General features: G+C 36.6%; 1 protein-coding gene across 1 annotated transcript; it reads right to left on the bottom strand.

The window, feature by feature from the left end:
- Nucleotides 1-1,893: 1,893 nt before the first annotated feature.
- On the bottom strand, nt 1,894-22,791 carry LOC106868925 (uncharacterized). The gene is made up of 8 exons (XM_014914388.3): nt 22,725-22,791; nt 20,206-20,316; nt 19,213-19,302; nt 15,159-15,386; nt 11,321-11,455; nt 9,804-9,980; nt 7,339-7,608; nt 1,894-4,514 (listed from the first exon to the last, which is right to left on the bottom strand). The coding sequence occupies exons 2-8, from the start codon at nt 20,293-20,295 to the stop codon at nt 4,377-4,379; spliced, it is 1,128 nt and encodes a 375-aa protein (XP_014769874.1). The 5' UTR covers nt 20,296-20,316; nt 22,725-22,791; the 3' UTR covers nt 1,894-4,376.
- Between the last annotated feature and the right edge of the window lie 91 nt (nt 22,792-22,882).

Below are 22,882 nucleotides of genomic sequence, written 5' to 3'. Positions count from 1 at the left end.
TATCTCAGTCCCTTGTCATCACCATCATAAGGCTCAGTGTTTTGAGATCGGCCTTCAATACTTTGTCAAGGCCAATTTCAGAATGCTGAGAACTCCTATCACACACATCCCACTTGTCACTTATTTCAGTGCCTCAATCATTCATGATTTACACTTGATAAAGAAGCTGACAAGCAAGCAGAGATGTGGGGTTTGTGACGTTCTTTTATTCACATTGATGAAGGTGTGTGGCTTAGTAGTTAGATTAATTGGCTCATGATCATAAAATTCTGAGTTCAATTCCTGGCAGTGTGCTGTGTCCTTCAGCAAGACACTTTATTCCACCTTGCTCCAGTGCACTCAGCTAGCAAAAATTAGTAGTGCCTGTAATTCAAAGGGCCAACCATGTCACATTCTGTATCACACTGAATCTCTCTGTGAACTACGTTAGGGGTACATGTGTCTGTGGAGAGCTCAGCTACTTGCACATTAATTTCACGAGCAGGCTATTTCAGTGATCAGATCAACTGGAACCCTCGTCATCATAACTGATAGCTAGTTTACTCATGTTGAGGACATGGTTGCTTCTAGGGTACTGGTGTCATGAAAATGTAAACAGCATTAGAAATACATCCAGTTGTAGAAACCAAGCCAAAAGTGAGATCCAAACAAGATACCCTCAAACCTGTCTCGACAAGCAGTACCCACTGAATACGCACTGATTCCAACTGTGCAGACCTTTGCAATCTTGTCAGCAAAGAAAACAAGAATAAAATGATGATGACGAAAATTAACATTTTTTTGCTGTTGCTCTAATTCATCATCATCATCGTTTAATGTCCGCTTTCCATGCTAGCATGGGTTGGACGATTTGACTGAGGACTGGTGAACCAGATGGCTACACCAGGCTCCAATCTGATTTGGCAGAGTTTCTACAGCTGGATGCCCTTTCTAATGCCAACCACTCCGAGAGTGTAGTGGGTGCTTTTACGTGCCACCGGCACGAAGGCCAGTCAGGTGGTACTGGCAACGGCCACGCTCAAAATGGTGTATTTTACATGCCACCTGCACAGGAGCCAGTCCAGCGGCACTGGCAACCACCTCGCTCGAATGTCTTTTCACGTGCCAATAATTTGTTTATATTGATTACTGATATTTAATGGTTAATCAAACGGCTATATTCAATACAGCTGTGTGATCAAGCCTGGAAGAAAAATCAATTTTTAATCTATTAAATCATATTTAGCACTAACATCTTAAATCAATGTGTTGTCAGTTAGGCAATAAAAAGCTAAGAGGAAACCACTGTTGGGCTTTGCTTAGGGCATCAGTTGGCCTTAATCCAACATTAAGGTGATGAGACTAACTGGTGGCAAATGATTCAGCCCTTGTACCAGCAGAGTAGGTATGGGAAGAGTACACTAGCCCCATTTAAAATGAGTTGTTTTTATTTCAACTGTCAGAGTTATACAGAACTGTTAGAGGTGAATAGTAGTAGGCTTACATTAAACTGACCTTGGAAAACTCCATAATCCTAAACAGCTAATTACATACACAAATGACTGCTGTCACTGTTGCTTAGACTTAGGTTAGTTTGACACTGCAGACTTATGAAGCTAAGTTTTTTCAGTCATCTACTCTTTTCTTTCAGATTTAGCATATCAAATGTATTCTTTCTTAAAAGAAAGTATGATGTGTGATTGATGGACATTTCATTGCAATTTCTAGCAGGTCTAGTGACCACAAAGCACCCCTTACACTCTCAGAGTGGTTGGTATTAGAAAGGGCATCCAGCTGTAGAAACCATGCCAAACCAGACTGGAACCTGGTACAGCTCTCCAGCTCATCAGCTCCAGTCAAACTGTCTAACCCATGCCAGCGTAGAGAGCAGATGTTAAATGATAATGACGATGATGATGATTTATGGAGTTTATTTTTATTCAAAAATATCCATATCAAAAATTTATACTCTTTATAAATTGAATTGTTACAATTTTATTGTGAACCATCCCCAAATCCAAAACAAAACAAAAAAAAACAAAAAAAAAAACATTAAATCACTTCAGTAATAAGGTTGTGTTGGTATTTATAGGTTTCTATGATAATTGAGATTTTTGATACTATTCTGATATTTTTGAAAATTTGAGTTTTTTTCATCTTCAGGTTCCTTCTCACAGGTTGTCTCTGCATTCTCATTGACATTTTCTCAACCAGATACTAACTACCCTTTCCACTATAGGCACAAGGCCTGAAATTTTGGTGGAGGAAGAAAGTCGATTACATCAACTCCAGTGCTCAACTGATGCTTCTTATAGCCAATTTTTCTCTCAAAACATTCACGCTTTGTTTTACATGTACACTGACATTGCACATCAAGCAGAGCATGCTGACTTCATTTCTTTTAAGCCTTTGTATGTCTTCTGCAGTCACAGCCCATATTTTGCTGCTATGTAGCATAATTGTCTGTACACAGGCATCAAACAGTCTGCCTTTCACTCTGAGAGACAAGCACTTTGTTACCAACAAAGGTAATAACAGTTCTATATTTAAGAGATGAGGAATTATGTACATTATTTACGGGTTCGAAATTTCCCCAAGACACCTGATGAAGGCTGGAGGGTATATCAACTGAAACGTTGTGTTAACAACAGACAAGATGAGGACAAATATCTGAACTTTGCTCAGCTGGTTCTTATTCTAGAAACTACACTTTCAGAGCAACCCCCATTGCTGCTAATTTGGTCATCCAGGTAACAAAAACGGTCTACTACCTCCAAGGATTCTCTTGGACATTTGAGGAAATCTATTTCCTGTATATTCTTAGTGTTTATTGTACTTGGCACACATACCACACACAAATACTACTTTCTCTGTTAACCTTCCTTCAAGTTCATTACACCTCTTATGTATCCATAAGTTGCTCTGGGGTACAATGACACCACTGCATATCTTTTGCACCTTTGCTCTATGGAGTAGAGCCTCACTTCTTTCAGACTCTCCCAGTGGCTTATCTGTTGCACAGAGACAATCTTCTTGGTGTAACAGCACTCAATTGTTTTGAGCTCCACTGGTAGTTTGATGCTATGTGGCAACCAAAATTGGGAGTAGTTGTCTTGGTGGCTGAGAACAAATGTTCTCCACAGCACCAACAAGGTGTAGTTTTTTCATGTTCTAGATTATTTACAACTTTTCAAACTATTCAGGTATATACATGAAACAGGTACCCAAACAGTGGATGAAATATCACACCCAACCAATGGGTTTTCTTTTCTTGTTATTATATTGATCTGGAGGAAGGATTTTGCTTCTGACCGTTACAAGCTTTCTGAGACTGTAAAGATTGATGTAGTTAATGTACTTCTTCAATAGATGTAAGTAGACAGTTAGAGCAAAATGTGTGAAGAGAGAATTCCAGAAGACTAATGTACTGGATGTACTGTGTTGATAGGAGGTGAGATGAATGAGTTGGGAGTATCTGAAAGGAGAAAGTCGTACAATAATAGCTAACTCCAAGGAACAGAGACCACTGGTGTAGTTATCAAAAAGGCAGGGAAAGGAGGCAGCACATCTAGAGTCAGAGGTTGTAATGTGTAACTAATTGTCACATATCAAAAGTGATGTGTTTTTTTTTTATAGAATAATTAATTTACCTTTCTTTATCCAAGCACTCTGTTGTCCAGTTATATTGTTGGAGAAGTTTTAAGTAGTAAAAGCCTGCTGCCACATAATATAAAGAGAACTGATGAATCCTATTGTCCAGCTAATAGTGTTGGCCGGAAGGAAAAAGAGTATGAGAAAGGCTGCTGAAATCACCCTAGAAATGAAATCAATGACAAGTTGGTGCAGAACTTATAGGTGAAGTTAAGGACACAGAACAAATGGATATCCAGTCAGAGTAGCAAAGGCAGGTGAAGTATTGTGACCAAAACAATTCATCATGGGTTTAGGTAGCCAATGTACACAGAAAATATGGGAGACAGCTGAGTAAAGGAAGTTATTATAGTCAGACAGGTTGAGATTATTTTTGAAAGTAGTGCACAGTTTACTTCCAACCCTAGCTGATATTAGATAATGGGTCTGGACAGTGCTGAGTATCATCAGTGCAGATGTTATGCATTTTGAGAACATATTCTGTTAACATAATGAAGTCATGAGTATTCTTGCTCAAGCACTAAATCAACAGTGACCATTCTTGGTGGTACTCTAATGCTTTTGTCCGTTTGAGCTTTTTCTGTTTCATGGTCCTTCTTAGAGCTTGCATTTGCATTCTTATTACATATTTTCTCAATCAGACACTTTACAGAATATTTCAATGTTAGTACATATTGTCCAGGCTTTGCTGTTATTTCATTATTAGTAGGATGATATTAAATTAGGATCCTTATGTAGCCATAAGATTAAGCATCACCACTAGCCATTGTGGCCGAGTCATTACTTTTGTAGTCCAAAGATTTTATGTCTTCATTGGTCTTTATGTACTTCTTTAATAATGATGCAACATCTTCGATTTGATCTTTAGTTGGTTGCCTATCTTCCTGAAAATACATGTGTATGTAGATATATATTTGCATATATATGTATATCAACAAATAAGCAAAGAAACAATTATCCTGGAAGAAGTATATCAGAAAAATTAAGAATAATCTTAAGCCAGTAGTGCAGAGTTATTTGGAAAATATCAGTTGAGTAACATTAGACTGGAAAAGTGCAGAAACTGAATGGTAAATGCTACATATCAAAGTATTAAAAAAAACAAAAACAACTTTTAGATGCTTACTGTTTCTTGTAGGTTGATAGAAGTGGATGAGATGATATCGCCTGACTGGCCTTCATGCGGGTGACACGTAAAAGCACCCACTACACTCTCTGAGTGGTTGGCGTTAGGAAGGGCATCCAGCTGTAGAAACTCTGCCAAATCAGATTGGAGGCTGGTGTTGCCATCCGGTTTCACCAGTCCTCAGTCAAATTGTCCAACCCATGCTAGCATGGAAAGCGGAGGTTAAACGACAATGATGATGATGATGTATCGTAACCTTTTGTGCAATAGTCATCATCATCATTTTTAATGCCTATTTTCTCATACTTGCATGGGTCAGGTAAGATTTGTTGCGCTAGAATTTCTTCAGCTAGATACGCTTCCTGAAGCAAGCCTTTACCTGTTTCCAAACCACATAGTCCAGGAAGGTGTAATACTCAATGACTGGTGTAGCAGCATAATTGTTAGCTGCTACAAGGGAAGGGGAGATGCCTTAGAAGCAATCATAGAGGCATCAAACTCTTGGGCCAGGTGATGAAAATTATGGAGAGTTATAATCTAATTAATTAGGGGTGAAATTAGGTTAGACAAAATGCAGTCAGGCTTCGTCCTGGGGAGAGGCACTACTGATGCTATTTTCTTAGTCAGGCAACTGCAACTTAGCTAAGAATAAACCATTATATCTGGCATTCATTGATCTAGAGAAAGCCTCCGATAGACTAGCCTGCTGTGTGATATGATGGGCTCTAAGGGGGCTAGTGATAGATGAGTGTCTTGTGATAGCTGTACAAGCCATGTACAGAGATGCTGTCAGTAAAGTGAGAAGGGCATCCAGCTGTAGAAACCAAGCCAAAATGGACTGGAGCCTGGTGCAGCTCTCTAGCTTATCAGTTCCAGTCAAACCATCTAACCCATGCCAGCATGGAAAATGGATGTACAAATGATGATAAGGATGATGATCTTGTAATTTCAAGATTTTTATGAAGTAATTGCTTATTTTTAGATTGATATTGCAGAGGACATATGACAGGCTGGATCTAGCCAGTTTGAAAATATTTGGGCCAAATATAGTTGGTTTAAACACTAAAAGGTTAAGGAAAATGTGGAAAGGAGTGGAAGTTCCAAGGACAGCTATTCCAGGGAAGAAAGATTTAACTGGTATAAAAATTGGAGTGTGAAAAAAAGTAAAGAGAGCAGAAAAGACAGGTAAAATGGGTTAGATTGGTGATCAGGTAAGTACATAGTTTGGTAGTTCAGAGAAACAAGAACCATGGACAGAAATTTTACAAGTGATAGAGAGAAGAGATAATGTTTAATGGACCAGTGATAATATGTTGTAAGTGACAAGGAGAGGAGACAGTGCATTGGTGGACTGTGGACAGAGTATGTTGGTCAGTGAAGGTTTACTAATCAATCAGATGGTGATTTCTGTTTTTTTAAAAATAAACATATATTATATATGTAAGGGACGACCGTGCGAACTCATAAAAGGGGATATGGTGACGAATGGAAAAACAGAGGACTCCTTTTATTTAAACGCGTCACACGGTCGAACATACAAATATATATATCAAAGGTGATGTATATGATATGTTATACGACGATAACATAGATGACCATTATTCGAATCGGCAATGCTAGCATGGTCAGTTTGCGTTCTGGCGGGAACGGTTCGAAGAAGTTGCCGATTCGAATAATGATCAGTCACGTGATGGACAAGGAATGGGTTCTCTAAAACGCTCGCATTTATTTATATTTAAATGAGAAGATTGTATGTAATGGCGATAGTAGTTTGTATCTAATGGTGGGAGGTAGTTTCACTACATATATATAATTTGCTTGAGAAGACTAGGCAAGCCAAGTGAGAATAACTGTGGTCTATGCCAGTGCAGCATAACCAGCCCATTTAAGAGTACCCTTCAATCATTGGCCAATAAACTGTGCTTGAGGTAAGTGAAATCGTTGTCATGACTGATGACATTACTACCTGATTGGCACCTGTGCCAGTGGCATGTTAAAAGCACCATCGTTGCCAGTGCTGCTTGACTGGCTCCTGTGCCCGTGGCACATAAAAAAAAAAACATTTGAGTGTGGTTGATGCTAGTACCACCTGACTGGCCCTCGTGCCGGTGGCATGTAAAAAGCACCCACTACGTTCTCGGAGTGGTTGGCGTTAGGAAGGGCATCCAGCTGTAGAAACTCTGTCAAATCAGATTGGAGCCTGGTGTAGCCACCTGGTCCACCAGTCCTCAGTCAAATCGTCCGACAATGCTAGCATGGAAAGTGGATGTTAAATGATGATGATGATGATGACATCAATGATTGTCGGTGCTTTTGAAGGAGACAAGTTTGTTATGCCTCCATTTTGGGGTTTTACTGATGTGAGGTGTCTTAGTTGCTTTAGCAATGATGACGAAGTGTTGATGACAATAATGGTTCGTGTGATAATGGTGCTGGTGATGAACTTGTGCTTGTATGTGTTATGTATATAATCATCAAAGTGTATGTATATGTGTAATATACTCAGAGTTGCTACAAAAACTGAACAGAAAGAAAACAAAGAGGTTCATTAAAATATTAGTAAAAGTGAAAAAAACACATACTAAGAACTCCAATTTTTGTACAAGTTTGTTGAGAACAGCCTGGTTGCTGTCGTTGTTGTTCCTTTTACTGATAGAGAAAAAGAAGGTAGAAAAAGAGTAACCACTTAGGATCATCAGTGAAACCAGCATCGAAAAGAACATCAGCAATATTATAATTGGCTGCATGTAGAGTGGTAGAGGTGCACATATATCACGGATGAAGGTGCTAATATGCTGTCCAATGTACTGCAGTGGTCTGAATATAATATTGGTCAAACTAATGCTTAGAGCCTGAAAAAAAAAAAAAAACATACAAAAATAAGATTAAATTTCTTTTAACTCTTGTGTTATATTATTATTATTGAGTGAGAGAGCAGTGCATGCCATCAAAGTGACACTGAGGTAAAATATATGAAGCCCAGTAAACCCATCATGACTACCCGTCTGATAAGGGTACACCAGGCACATGCATCACAACCATATGTGTGCGACATGGTGATCTCATATCAAGATAAACAGCACAGGACCTTTGCAAGTGGGGTCCAGTTAGAATTTTCTTCAGGTTGAGTAGCCCATCCTGCTCAAAAGACCCTGAATAAGGGTTGTTTAAGGATGTTGAACAAAACACCCATGTTTCCAGAGGTGAATTATCCAAACCCCCCAAAATTCCTCTCAATACATAGCTATGATGCTCCCCCACTACTTCTGCTTGTGATCAGAGATGCACATATCGTCAGCCACTAAGGGACGTGGTCAGCTGGTTAAGGTCAAACACTGACACGCAAATCTGTGGTATTGAACAAAATATTTGCTGTAGCCCATCTTTTTTAACAAAACAATGTACATGATAACAGCTCCAGTCAGTTATGTTCAGAAGCCATGAGAGCCACTGGCATTTATTATTATTATCATGATATTAAATGATTTAAGCACCTACAAACATTATAAGATTAGATTTCTGCAATCTCAATACATTGTAACTGTTTCTTCAATGCTGCAGTTCTTTGATATTCTATTATCATATTGGATGTGAACAAACATTAGTCATTGCATATATTCTCTGATCTGCACTTTGTGACATGGTTATTAACACATAAAGCATGACGGGCCATAATTGTGACCCAGATGGATGCATTTAATTTATGGGCATTTGTTGAAATGTATTAGTTCAACTAATGACTTTTCAGATGATGTAAAACTTGCCACCAATATATAGTAAGAAGATATTTTAACTATTTTTTGTTTTTCATGTGTGCATGGTAGTGTCATTTTCATAAAATGTTCTCAGCAGTCCATGCTATGTAAGTGAAAATCCCAGCAGCTTTATGGGCTAAAGATGGAAATGGGTCTTGGGTTGTTGTTCAGACCAAAGTCAGCCTTTATCATGAAGACTTACACTGATCATACAATCTTATTTATTTATCTAAGACTACATAATCCTTCTTTCTTTGAAGTGGTGGTGTGATTTGGGGAAAATTTGGCTGTTATTTGTAGCAGATTGAGTTTCTATATAGAAATTGGCTCATTGGGGACTGGATATACACTACAGGGTGGGGCCAATTAGGATGTCAGTTAAGCTGGATAGTGCATTTAATTGGTAGAAAATTGACAAAAAAATTAATATCTTAAGTAATATTTAAAGTATAGCCTCTTTGACATGCAAATTGAGACATAAAAATATGATGCATATTTACATATTTGAGAGACAGAAAAGTGGGTAGTAATAAAAAAATGGAGCATGGATGTTTTTATATAATCACTCGATGAAACATCCAAATTTCCTTATATAAGCTTTCTGTTGGGGCCCACACATTTCAAATACTAAATAGAATGATAGTATGCTGTCAAGAAATTTGAAATGGTTAATGTTACAATACTGAGTGAATGATGAATGATGAACTGCAACAAAATTTACTAGCCAAACATTCATTAATCATAGGATGTCTAGTGAATCAAGATGTGTGGGTTTGTATATTCTAAACAATTTATTGGTTACAACTAGAGCCATAAGATGAAAGTCAGAATTAACTAGCTATGAAGGAGGTGAATTTAGACACAGGCATGGCTTGCTTCTCAACCATATGGTTTCGGGTTCAGTCTCACTGCATGGCACTTTGGGCAAGCATCTTCTACTATAGCTTTGGGCTGACCAAAGTCTTGTGAGTGTTTTGATAGACAAAAAATGAAGGAAGCTCGTCGTGTGTGTATGTGTGCATGTATGTATCTTGTGTCTGTGTTTGTTCTCAACCACTGCTTGATAACTGGTGTTGGTGTGTTTACATTCCCATGTTTAGTGGTTTGGCAAAAGTGATTAATAGAATAAATACCAGGTTTTAAAAAAAAGCACTGGGGTTGATTCATTTGACTAAAACTTCAAGGCGGTGCACCAGTATGGCCATAGTCTAATGATTGAAACAAGTAAAAATAAAAGATATTCTCAAGAAAAAAATTCAACCCACCCAAAGACTATGAAATATTATACATACCTCGTAAGGGCGCACTCTGAAAAATGGATTTATATCAACATAAACTAGATATGCAAGACAGTCATCTTTTTTAACTGAAAACCATTCTGCAAGCAGTGTTCTAAAAGACTTGTCCATCATTACACAGCCTTTAGGAGGTCCTTGTTGCAAAGCATGATAAGTTTTTGCTTTTTCCTCCTGAAAATACAGGTATAAATGTCAATTAAAAATAGCAATTGTTAATAGTAAAGAATTGTAAAATTAATTTTTTGATTATCATTAGATGGGTTTGTTAAATTTAAGATATTACAGATTACTGCTTGGTTGAGATTTTCCATAGAGATAAGCATGCCAGAATTGATATTTGCTGCTAGAAAGTTTGGAGTTATGATTTGGGAGTTCAAATTCTGTGAGATTCAGCTTATAGTTTTCTTTATTTATGAATGACAAAATAAATACCATGTTGACAAACTAGGCACCAGCCAATGAGAGAGTCTGTGGTCACTTGATCAATTAGAAATAACAGCCAAATATCTCTCAAATCACATCTAATATCTTAACAAATAGATACACTGTCTGAAAAATAAAAATAAACTGGATTGGCCATGGCTGGAATGCCTTTGAAATAAGTGTGCTAAATCTCAGAATTGGCCTGGAGCTAAACAACTGCAACAACCGTAGCAACAGAAAAGGTATAATCTAAATACAGAGTGTCAAATTGACTGGATGCTTGACTTAACAGGGTCTTCCTGTTGAGTTTTCTCAATAGCCACTCTGTTGATTTACTCAATAACTATATAGAGGTGCATAGTAGAAATTCCCAATTACGATTTTGTGTGAATATGAGAACTTCATTATTCCCACCATGAAGAACGATTAAATCATAAACTAGGGAAAATCATCTAACTTTATAAATAATAATAATAATAATAATAATAATAATAATGATAATAATCAAAACTTTCAAAATACAAAGACCTGGAAATAGAGGTAACTCGAATGTGGAATCTAAAAACAGAAACAATTCCTATCATAGTAGGTGCCTTAGGTATAATAAAAAAAATATTCAGACAAATACATAACAAAAACACCAGGACTTACAAATATATATAACATACAGAAAATTGCACTACTGGGCACTGCACACATTCTACGCAAAACACTTTCAATACAGTAACCATAAGAGCATCACAGCAAATCACAGCACATACCCAAGGCACACAGAGCTGCGCACGGTAGTGAAGTGAAAGCACGATATAAAAATAAAAGTACTGAACAATAATAATAATAATGATAATAATAATAATAATAATGATAATAATAATAATAATAATAATAAGTGAGAAGAAATAATGATGCAAAAGAGACAAGGTACATGTAAATCACTGGACAAAGATACATACACCATTAATTTATAACATGCACTTGCAGAAAACATGTATGTTCACAGATATTCACATTTCCAAACACACACATTCACATACAGCCATCACCCACACACACACATGCAATAGAATAGTTTACATGAAATATATTACCTCATACAGATAGAACCAATTCCACATAATATTGATAAAAAACGTCACTGTTATAAGTTTGAAGATCCTTTTCATTGTAAACAGGTTAAACAGGAAAGTGGTGACCACTATCACACCTACAGCAACTAAAAAACACTGCAAAAAAAAAAAAATATGTGAGTGGTTGGCGTTAGGAAGGGCATCCAGCTGTAGAAACTCTGCCAAATCAGACTGGAGCCTGGTGGAGCCATCTGGTTTCACCAGTCCTCAGTCAAATCGTCCAACCCATGCTAGCATGGAAAGCAGACGTTAAACGATGATGATGATATATATATATATATATTTATACATACATATATCAATGAACAGTAAATGATAATCTATATATATATATAAAATTGAGAATGTATGTCTGTGTGAATCCCTAAAACTCCAGAACTACACAACCAATTTCATTCAAATTTTACACATGGTCCCGGTTGTGTTTTAGTCAAAATAAATGTTTAACTTCCAGCCCACAGCAACATCATATCTCCTCCACTTCTTCCTCTTTTTTATATCTTCGTTTCTCCCTTCGCGTCGTTCTCTGACCGGGTGAAACCGGGCTTAGCTGTTAGTGATAAATATCTGATACCTGAAACGGTATTAAAATCGTGATTTTTTTAAAAACCACGACGTAAATCGTCTTGTTCGTATGTCTCTCTGCAAAAACGATAAACAGGAAACGAAAAGGTAATTAAAAAAATTAATGAAATAAAAGGCAGTCTATGGGAACGGTTAAAGTCTGAAAATTTTTCTTTTTTAAAAAGTAATTAATCAGTTATTTCATATTTCAAGTGCAGTTGTCTCCCTTAGAATACTTTATTTTTTAAATTTATTTATTAAAAAAAATTTTTTTTTTTAGCAAATAACAGATTTCTCTGGAAACCACCACCATTTTACATCAGACAACCAAGAATTATAGACATTCATTGCTGGTTGTTTTTGTTCTTTTGTTGCTTAATTCCACGTCAAGCATTCCAGCTTTGCCCATTCTCTCTTTTTGTATATACATGACTACAAGTGTAACTTTTTTTAAGACAGTTGAGTATGATTTGAGGGAGATTTGATTGTTATTGCCAGCAACTCAAGTGACTATGTAGAGGCTCCCTCCTCTGCTTGTTTCATGTTGTTGGTGTCTTGTTGTTCTACACTGTCACACTTCTGACGTGTGTATCACAACAAAGGGAAATAAATCTTTCTTCATTAATAAGGACAACTGAAGGTTTTCTTTCTTTCATGTTGTGCTTTAGACCAGGGGGTTTTCAAACTTTTTGACTTGCGGACCCCTTTATATTTCAGGCTTTACCCTTATAAACGCTTATGAAATTTACACATAAATATTTGCTTAAATTAACATATATTTTTACATCTATTTATTTAACAGTATTTAACAAATAAGTTTATTGTCAATTAAAAGATTTCGATTAAAAAACATATATAAAATCAAATTGCCCATAAAAAGTATTTGCTGTCCACGGACCCCCTGTTTTGTCCTTGCGGACCCCCTGTGGTCCGGGGACCACAGTTTGAAAACCCCTGCTTTAGACGATCTAATATTATTCCTGCTTCTAAACCAAGCCCCAATGTATGTCCTGTAATTAACGTGTAATTATCTCCTACAGGATCCTATATATGGTTGCTTTACCAGCAAGGCTTAGCAACCATTACACTGAACAATGTAATCCTTTATATAAAATGACATGGAATGCTTTTCATCATTTGTTTAATCAAGGCTGAGCTTTGTATAAATAAACCCACTAGGCAGAGATAACACACAACTTTACAACATAGAGCTAAGAGAAGAAATCAACATCTCAAGATGAAGAAAATGACTTAAACCTTCACTTTTCTGAGCCAAGCCAGTCACACTTGTCCCCAGTGAGCCATATTGTTGCACCTGACCTTAGCAAGCCATACTGTCACACCTGTCCTTAATGACTCATACTATCACACCAGTCCTCAGTGAGCTATATTGTCACACCTGTCCTTACTGAATCATGCTGGTCACATTTGTCCTCACTAGACCATGTTGGTTGCACTTCTCCATACTGGATCATGTTGGTTACATCTGTTCTCACTAAATCCTGCCAGTACTGCCTGACTGGCCTTTGTGCGGGTGACACGTAAAAGCACCCACTACACTCTCTGAGTGGTTGGCGTTAGGAAGGGCATCCAGCTGTAGAAACTCTGCCATATCAGATTGGAGGCTGGTGTTGCCATCCGGTTTCACCAGTCCTCAGTCAAATCGTCCAACCCATGCTAGCATGGAAAGTGGACGTTAAACGATGATGATGATGAAACCTCATTGAATCATGCTAGTCATACCTCTCTTCATTGAACCATGTAGGTTATATCTCTCCTCAAAAGTTTCCTGGACTAGTTCTGTAGTACATGTGCAGTGAGAACTAGCAATGACTTTCATGAGACAGTGTGCCAAGTGACATTGTTGTGTTTACATTGCAAGTTGTGAAATTTGTGTTTTTGTGATCCTGTAAGTCTGCTACAAAAACATTGAGCACGCTTCAGCAAACTTACAGCAATGAAGCAATGGGTCATACACAATGTTTCGAGTGAAAGACCTACCACAAGCATCACCCACAGAAATGTGGAGAAAATTCATCAGCTTGTGCATGAGCATCGTCAGGGGACAATCAATGACATTTTGAAGTGTTTGAAGGACATTTGGTGAAAGCAACTGGATCTGTGGAGTGTGAAGAATTAGATTCTTCATGATGACAATGCATTATCTGTCACCAAGCTCTCCCCACTCGTGAATTTATAGCCAAAGACAATACGGTATCACTTTCACACCCACCCTATTTGCCAGATTTAACACCTGCAGACTTCCATCTCTTCTTCAAGATGAAAATGCAGCTTAAAGGAGCTGTTTTAACACCATTGTTGACATCCAGAGTGAATTGCAGAAGTACCTCAACTCGCTATGGAAAACGACGTCCAGGCCGGATTCCAAAAGAGGCAGAAATACTGGGACTGGTGTATTGGTGTGCAAGGTGACTATTTTGAAGGAGATAATGTTAAAACTTAGGTAAATAAGTTATTTTTTTATTAAACAAAACTAGTCCAGGTACTTTTTGATACCACTTTGTACATCTACTATATTCTTGTCTCTAAGCCCCTTACAATACATTACATACAATCCTTCATTCTAATCATTCCGGCTTGTTGAATTCTCTTCTGTTCTTCCATGTGTTCTGTCAATACCCCAACTCCTTACATGTGCAGGCATGACTGTGTGGTTAAGTTTGTTTCACAACTATGTGATTTCAAGTTCAGTCCCACTGCACTGTACATTAGGTGAGTATCTTCAACTATTGCTTCAACTTCACAAAGTCAAATTTAATAGACAGAAACTGTGTAGAACCCTGCCAAAGGGACCTTTCTTCTTCCTAGCAGCTGGTAGACTTAATTGATAGCTCAGTTTAACACCACCACCTGGACCATGGGTGGTTTTAGCAGAGTCCCCTTTGCTGCAGTCATTTAGGTTCATCTCAGGTCTGAGAGTAGCTTGCACCCTTTCTCCCGTTACTCACAAAAGTCATGAAGAAGGCCATGGATGCTGCTCTTTCGCTATTATTAACTAATTACAAAAATCATTGTGGGCAATGGAACTCCTTTCTTTTTTATTATTCACATAATACACAAGTCCTGCTATCCAACTATCATAATAATAAACCACTGTTGTTTATTTTCATCCATTCTTCTAATAGGTAATCTTTCAGTTTCTGTTTGTACTCAATAATGAAAAAGAAAATGTTTATAGCATAAAACATCTGGAAGGGTCTGAAAATATACATACCATTTCAATTGAGTCCACAAAATATCCTCTAATGTAAGTTGATTCACCATAAGTACTATTAAAAGGTGTAATATCTTTGACCATATGTGACAATACATCTACAACATCATCAAAGTTGGCATGGCCATTCACAAACTCATGTAGGATTTTGTGGTCAATAATTGACAATTCAAAAAATAATTGGTAGTCAGTTTTCTTTTGAGATTCTTCACGATCAGCTGTTGACTGCTGTAAAACAATATTTACAACTGTAAATTGTACTAATATTTGTTTGTTGCTTTAATATTCTAAAGTAGAAGAAAATGAAAAGATTTACTACCACTTTCTAACATAATATCCCACAAAATATTTTCACCTTGTAAAGATCTACTTATCTGAACACTGCTGAATGTTGATATTGACAACATCAAACACAGACCAATATATATAACAAGTCCTAGAACAGATATCCACAACATAAAGCCCACCTCCCTCAACTAGTAACTGTTAACATGTAGAATCTTATTAGTAAGTTAAAAAAAAAAAGGAAAAGAAAGAAATAAGTTATATGGTAACAATATTGGGTCGACATAGATAGAGGAGAGATCTCTACCCAAGACATTAAATGAAAAATATTGGGTTGGTAAAAAAAGTTCACAGTGTTTTTCAATTGGTGATGTTTAATCACATGATCTGTTTTATCATGTGACAAGAAAATGACATATATATATATGGTATACATGTAACTTATATGCATACCATTCTGCTTAAACAGTGGGACTGCAGATACAATATCCCTGCATATCTCATGTCTACTTTCATTCCTTCACTCTCTATTTCATATCTTCTCTAGAATAACTATTGCTTAACCATTCTCTCGCACCGTCTCTGATGAAGGGATATATAAAATATCCCAGAAACAGCTGTAAGACTGTCTCTTTATAAATGTTCTGAAATCTTTCAGAGCCTTGGATTTTTATATATATATATATATATTCTGAAAGAGGAGATCTCAACAGATCTATTTGAATTTTGTGTAGATTATTTACTTCTACTGTTCTTATGGTAAAATTGAAAATGAGGGAAAGTGAAAAGCATTTTCGTCATTTAATGCTCTTGTCATCGTCATCATCATCGTCGTCGTTTAATGTCCACTTTCCATGCTGGCATGGGTTGGACGGTTTGACTGGGGACTGGCAAGCCAGAAGGCTGTACCAGGTTCCAATCCGATCTGGCAAAGTTTCTATAGCCGGATGCCCTTCCTAACGCCAACCACTCCGAGTGCAGTGGGGGGTTTTTACGTGCCACCGGCACGAGGGCCAGTCAGGCGGTACTGGTAACGACCACGCTTGAATGGTGCTTTTTACGTGCCACCAGCACAGGACCAGTCAGCCGGCACTGGCATTGACCATGCTTGAATGGTGCTTTTTACAAGCCTGGATTTCTGAAAAGGCAAAAACGCTGCACAAACAGCAAAGAAGATGTATACTGTTTATGGAGATGGTGTCATAGCTGAAAGTGTTGTTTGCAAGTGGTTTGCCAGGTTTAAAAAACAGAAAATCTTGGCCGGGAAGATCATAAACGTTTCAGCAGGTCTACAGTAAGCGATAATGAACAAATCGAGACTTTAATAAAGAATAATCCATGTTACACAAAGTGTGACATCACGGAGATTCTCCATATACCTCATGTGAGCATTATAAAGCATTTAAAAACACTTGGTTACATGAATTGCTATGATATTTGGGTGCCTCATAACTTAACAGAAGAAAAACTTAATAGAGTGCATTTCCATCTGTGATTCTCAGATGAAACAAAAATAATCCATTTTTGAAAAAAATGATCATGTGTTATGAGAAATGGATTATTTACAACACCGAGCGAGATCGTTGCCAGTGCCCCTGGACTGGCTCTTGTGTGGGTGGCACATAAAATACACCATTTGAGCATGGCTGTTGCCAGTACCGCCTGACTGGCCTTCGTGCGGGTGGCACGTAAAAGCACCCACTACACTCTTGGAGTGGTTGGCGTTAGGAAGGGCATCCAGCTGTAGAAACTCTGCCAAATCAGATTGGAGCCTGGTGTAGCCATCCGGTTTCACCAGTCCTCAGTCAAATCATCCAACCCATGCTAGCATGGAAAGCGGACGTTAAACGATGATGATGATGAACATAAAACTAAAAAGGTCCTGGGGAAAATGAGATGAATTCCTTCAGCAGGTTTGCATCTGAAGAAGGTGATGCTTAAACCTTCGAATTATCATTTATTCTGATCCCTGCAAAATTCTCTTAATGGGAAGAACTTCAATTCTTTAAAAGAGTGTGAAAACTACTTAGACTAGTCCATGACCTAGAAAGATGTTAAGTTCTAGGCTGATGAGATCATGAAGCTGCCTCAAAGATGCTGAAAGGTAGTGGAACAAAATGGGAAATATATAGCTGAGTAAAGGTATGTACAACTCTTTACTCTTTTACTTGTTTCAGTCATTTGACTGCGGCCATGCTGGAGCACCACCTTTAGTCGAGCAAATTGACCCCCAGGACTTATTTTGTTGTAAGCCTAGTACTTATTCTATCGGTCTCTTTTGCCGAACCGCTAAGGTATGGGGATGTAAACACACCAGCATCAATTGTCAAGCGATGTTGGGGGGGACAAACAAAGACACACAAACATATACACATACATACATATATATATACGACAGGCTTCTTTCAGTTTCCGTCTACCAAATCTACTCACAAGGCTTTGGTCAGCCTGAGGCTAAAGTAGAAGACACTTGCCCAAAGTGCCACGCAATGGGACTGCTGAATCCGGAACCATGTGGTTGGTAAGCAAGCTACTTACCACACAGCCACTCCTGTGCCTATCTAAATATCGTTAATGAATTTTACTTAAAAAATGCTATGCACTTTTTTTACCAGCCCAATAGTATGTCAAGGGGAGTGAATCTGATCTTTGGTAGTAAAGTGACACTTACTCAAGGTATGTGTCACGGTGGGACTGAAACTGAAACCACATAGTTGTGAAGCAAATTTTTTAGCCACACAACCATCTTGCACCTGTCATCACTATCTAATGCTATCTAATAACTCTTCTCTTGGTGCAACAACTGTACATCAATAACTACTGCCTTATCAAGCACAGTTACTCATCTTCGATTTGGCTGGCCAAACGACTCATAAAAGTTATATTTACCACCAACTGGCAGTCAGACTTATTTTGACCATCAGTCATATTTACTTGTTCAAATGTTTTCATTAATTATAATTGAGATGTAGTTTTGCAAGCAAGTATTTTTTGATGTTTTTTTAACTGGGCATTGAGTATTTTGATTATAGTGGCTAGCAGGAAATAGTCAAAAGCTTTGCTGAAGTCAATGGTAGTTAAAATGGAGGGGTCTTTTTCTGGTGTTGTGGAAATCAAGTATTTTTTGTGTACATTTCATGAGTAATGTGATAGGTGAGTGCAGTGATCTGAATTCAAGTTGTGAGTCAGAAAGAATGTGTAGATAGGTGATATCAAGGTTAATTTTTTAGGGTGTACCTATCAAGGTGCTGGATCTGTGTGGTGCAGTTTTGGTTGTGCTTTTATGTTCTAAAATTGTTATAATTTTGCTTGTTTGCAGATTCTAGGAAGTTGGCAGTGTTAGAACAAGAAATTCAAGATTGGATTGGTGAGTGCAATAAATCCAAAGGTGATATGTGTATATTTGGAGTATCATTAATTTCCTGAGGCTTCTGAATTCAGGTTTAGAAAGGCTAGGATGGACAAAATTCAACAAGAGGAGATGGGTGCTTATCTTCTTGAAGAGGGATTCTCTGCCTAGATTTGGCTTAACAATAGACATTTGGAAAGAACAAATACTATTAGTGGGCAAAAACAACTGATGCTGACAACAAGCAGTATAAATTTGGTGGAATTTTCAATTTGGATTAGCCATTAAAATAGGAGATGAAAATGAAAATTTACATTGTAAGCTATCTATAAGTGCTTCCTCTAACACTTTTATAGTAAGTAATAAGGAAAATAAGATTTAGCTGCCAACCTTTTTGTTTTGAATAAATTTTTACATTACCTTTACATCTGGTAATTTTGACAGCAACTTTCTCACAAATTGTTTCACTACCAGGTCTTGAGAAAACTGTTCAATATTTATAGTTCTCTCCTGTTAATAAAAAACAATATTTACTACTATACCAAACATGTAAATAAAAATAATCTTTTCTATTTTTGCAGAGTAAACAATATGATCTGTCTATGAAACACAGTAAAAATAGTTGCGGTCATTACAGTACCAACTAAAATTGGTTGTCAAATTTCTCTGTAATATACTATTATCTCAATACAGGAAAGGAGGCATTTTTTGAAAATTTAAATAATAGCATTTGTTGGAAGACTTGAAGCAAGATTGGGACTTGTTATATTCCAAGCTAATTGAAACGAGCATAATTCTGTGAACAGATAACTATAATAATGCTTGTAGTTATGACTCTATGCCCTGTAGCTAGCCTAGCATCTTAAATTTAGTGATATTATACAGTTGAATTACATCCCAAATTTCAGTCACTTATACATGAATTACGGCAAAAAGGGACTAAAGAACACTTAGGTATGAGTTATGAAGTCATAACTGAATATCTGGACCACAGAGAACTGAGACACATTGAAGACAGTCTTTACCTAGCCAAACTATGTCAGTATGGAGTTAAGATGTTAAATCTTAATAATGATATTTGAGAATATTTCCCATTGTACTACTAACAATATTATCCAACTTTTGGTATATTTTTCACATGTGTGTGCATGAAGATGATGACCAAAAGACAGCCTTTGCCAGGTGGCAGGCACAATATGCTATCTATCCCATGGGTACTTTCAACAGATACAACTTCGATGCAAGAATTTGGATCAAACTTTGGATCCTTATTTCCCTACAGATATTCAAGCTGAAGACATCCAATTGGTATGAGAAGGACTTCAAAGGTTAAAGGCACTGCCCATCGACTCTTAAAAAAAAATCATTTTCAAAAAGAAGAAAAGTTAAATGAACATAAAATACATTTCATACCCATAAATCAGAATGGACAGTGTGCTGGTTTAAAATACAAGTTAGTGTAAGGATCTGGACCAAAGTTAAATATATTTTAGATGGCTCCATTATACTTTTGATTGAAAGGACCTGGAAAATACAACAATGGAAAAAAAAATTAATTATTAAATTAAAAATAGTACACACAGGCACACACACATACATATGGCTATGTGATTAAGAAATTCATATAACAACCATATGCTTCAGGACTTAGTCTTATATTCTACAACATCTTAGGCAAGTAACATCTTTTATAGCCTTGGATTGATCAATGGATATATCTGCAAAACATTTTAGGGTTTACCTTCATCTCTGGGACCCCCATGAAAGTGAAGTGTTTTTCTTACAAATAAAACTATTAAGGAACTAAAGTAAACTAGTGCACAGTAGAGTGCCATAAAGCATCCAGTATGATGCTGTCACTATTTGGATCCACTAATTATTTTGACTACATTCCTTAATTAACCTGAGTAAAGTATGACTATTAACTACAAAAGTGTATCGAATATTAACAGAAGTAAATACATGAAACAATTACTTTTCTGCAAAATTATGGCCTTCTTCCTTGCATTTGACATCCTCTTGGTTATGGAGAGGTTATTGAACTCACTGACAAACTGTATTGTGCAGATGAACAATTATGAAAGTTTAACAATGGTATTTATTGCATAAAATCTTGCAGTTGAGGGTAGAAGGCTATTATTCTTTATTTGAAATACAATTAAACCTTGGGAGAGGCATTATGCCGGTAATAAACACACGCATTGGTTCAGTCCTTTATTAATTTATAAACAGTATTTAGTTTTTTTGTTAAATCATTTCATTGCTTTCTTGCAATCTCTTCAGTAACTTGTCTCTCCACTTCCATTTAAATAAATAAATGGAAGTGGAGAAACAAGTTACTGAAGAGATTGCAAGAGTGCAATGAAATGATTTAACAAAAAAACTAAATACTGTTTATCTATATATATAAAAATGAGAATGTGTGTCTGTCTGTGTGAATCCCTAAAACTCGAGAACTACGCAACCAATTTCATTCAAATTTTACAGATGCCTTACTTAAGGTTCCAGTTGTGTTTTAGTCAAAAAAATTTAACTTCTTGCAGAGTTCGAGCCCACGGCAACATAATATCTCCTCCACTATTTAAGTATTACGTGTCAAAAGTGAAACAAAAACACTCATGTCAAATACTTTCACTTTAAAAATGAAACTATTCCACTAACTGAAACAATCACATTTCGATACTGTAATGACAGATACTTTCAGAGAGAGAGAGAGATGTATATGTACACGTTATTCCACTAACTGAAACAATCACATTTCGATACTGTAATGACAGATACTTTCAGAGAGAGAGAGAAAGAGAGAGAAAGAGATGTATATGTATACATATACATGTATATGTACACGTATATGCATACATATATATAGATATAGATCTATATGCATACATGTATATGTATACATATGTGTAGATGTATATATATATATATATATATATATGTGTAGATGTAATATGTACACATATATACATATATATATATACATGCATACAGATATCTACACATATATACACCCATCACACACAAACACACACATTAATCATTTGTTTTCTTATTCAAAACTACGTCAAAAGTACTGAACGGATCTTTATGAAATTTGGAAATTATATTCTATGTATAACGGCCATAACTCCCATGAAAATTCATATATTTTTGATGTTGATGAAATTTTAACCCGAACATAACAGATGAGCATTATTTGTAATTCAACGGTACAACAGTGTAAGACTACCCTTTCAGATATACTTTCATTGTGATTTCTGCAATGTGGTGCATAAATTGTCAAGTAAATGAGACGCATCTTTGCCTCCACTGATTCACTTGCAAAGTGTTGAGTAAAATTATTTCGTTGCAGACCTCCTTTGGGTCTTTTTATTATCACTACGACACACATAGTCCCCAGTTGCTAACATTGATTTCAAGGCCCTCCTCGATGAGAGACTGGCATTCCACTTAATGTCTATGTTCCATGCTGGCATGGATTGGAGAGTTATTAATGTAGAAATATGGTATCGTAGCTACTAACAGTTGAGGGTTGCGTAGTCTAGACGGCGTTTTTAGATTTCATTATTCTCTTTAACCCGGGCAAAGCCGGATATTTCTGCTAGTAAATTAATAAAGGACTGAACCAGTGCGTGTGTTCATTACCGGCATAATGCCTCTCCCAAGGTTTAATTGTATTTCTTTCAACACACGTATAGACATCAAGAATCTTGCACACGAAATACACATACAAAATATTCTTTATTTGAAAATCATCAATTACGAAAACAAATTTAGCAGTTACAATGGCAAAGCTCAACACAACGATGCATTGGACCAATGAAGGAATAAGTGGAGAACAATATTATTCAATCATTGAAATGGCCATTTATTTAATGTCATTACATTTTTTGTTACATTATTATTATATAAAATTGTAAATGGTTTACCTTTTGTGAGATATTAATGAAAACAAAAATTTCCGCTTCAACGTGTTTACAGTTTCAAATTTCAGCTAGCTTTACACACAGTGACATTTTCGTATTCGCTGAAGAAGAAATTTAAACAACGAAAAAGTATACAGCTCTGAGAGTAATTAAAAGGATAA

The sequence above is a fragment of the Octopus bimaculoides genome, chromosome 9 (genome assembly GCF_046866305.1).
Source record: "Octopus bimaculoides isolate indiv1 chromosome 9, ASM4686630v1, whole genome shotgun sequence".
Lineage (NCBI taxonomy): Eukaryota > Metazoa > Mollusca > Cephalopoda > Octopoda > Octopodidae > Octopus > Octopus bimaculoides.
This window is presented reverse-complemented; position numbering and strand designations above follow the sequence as displayed.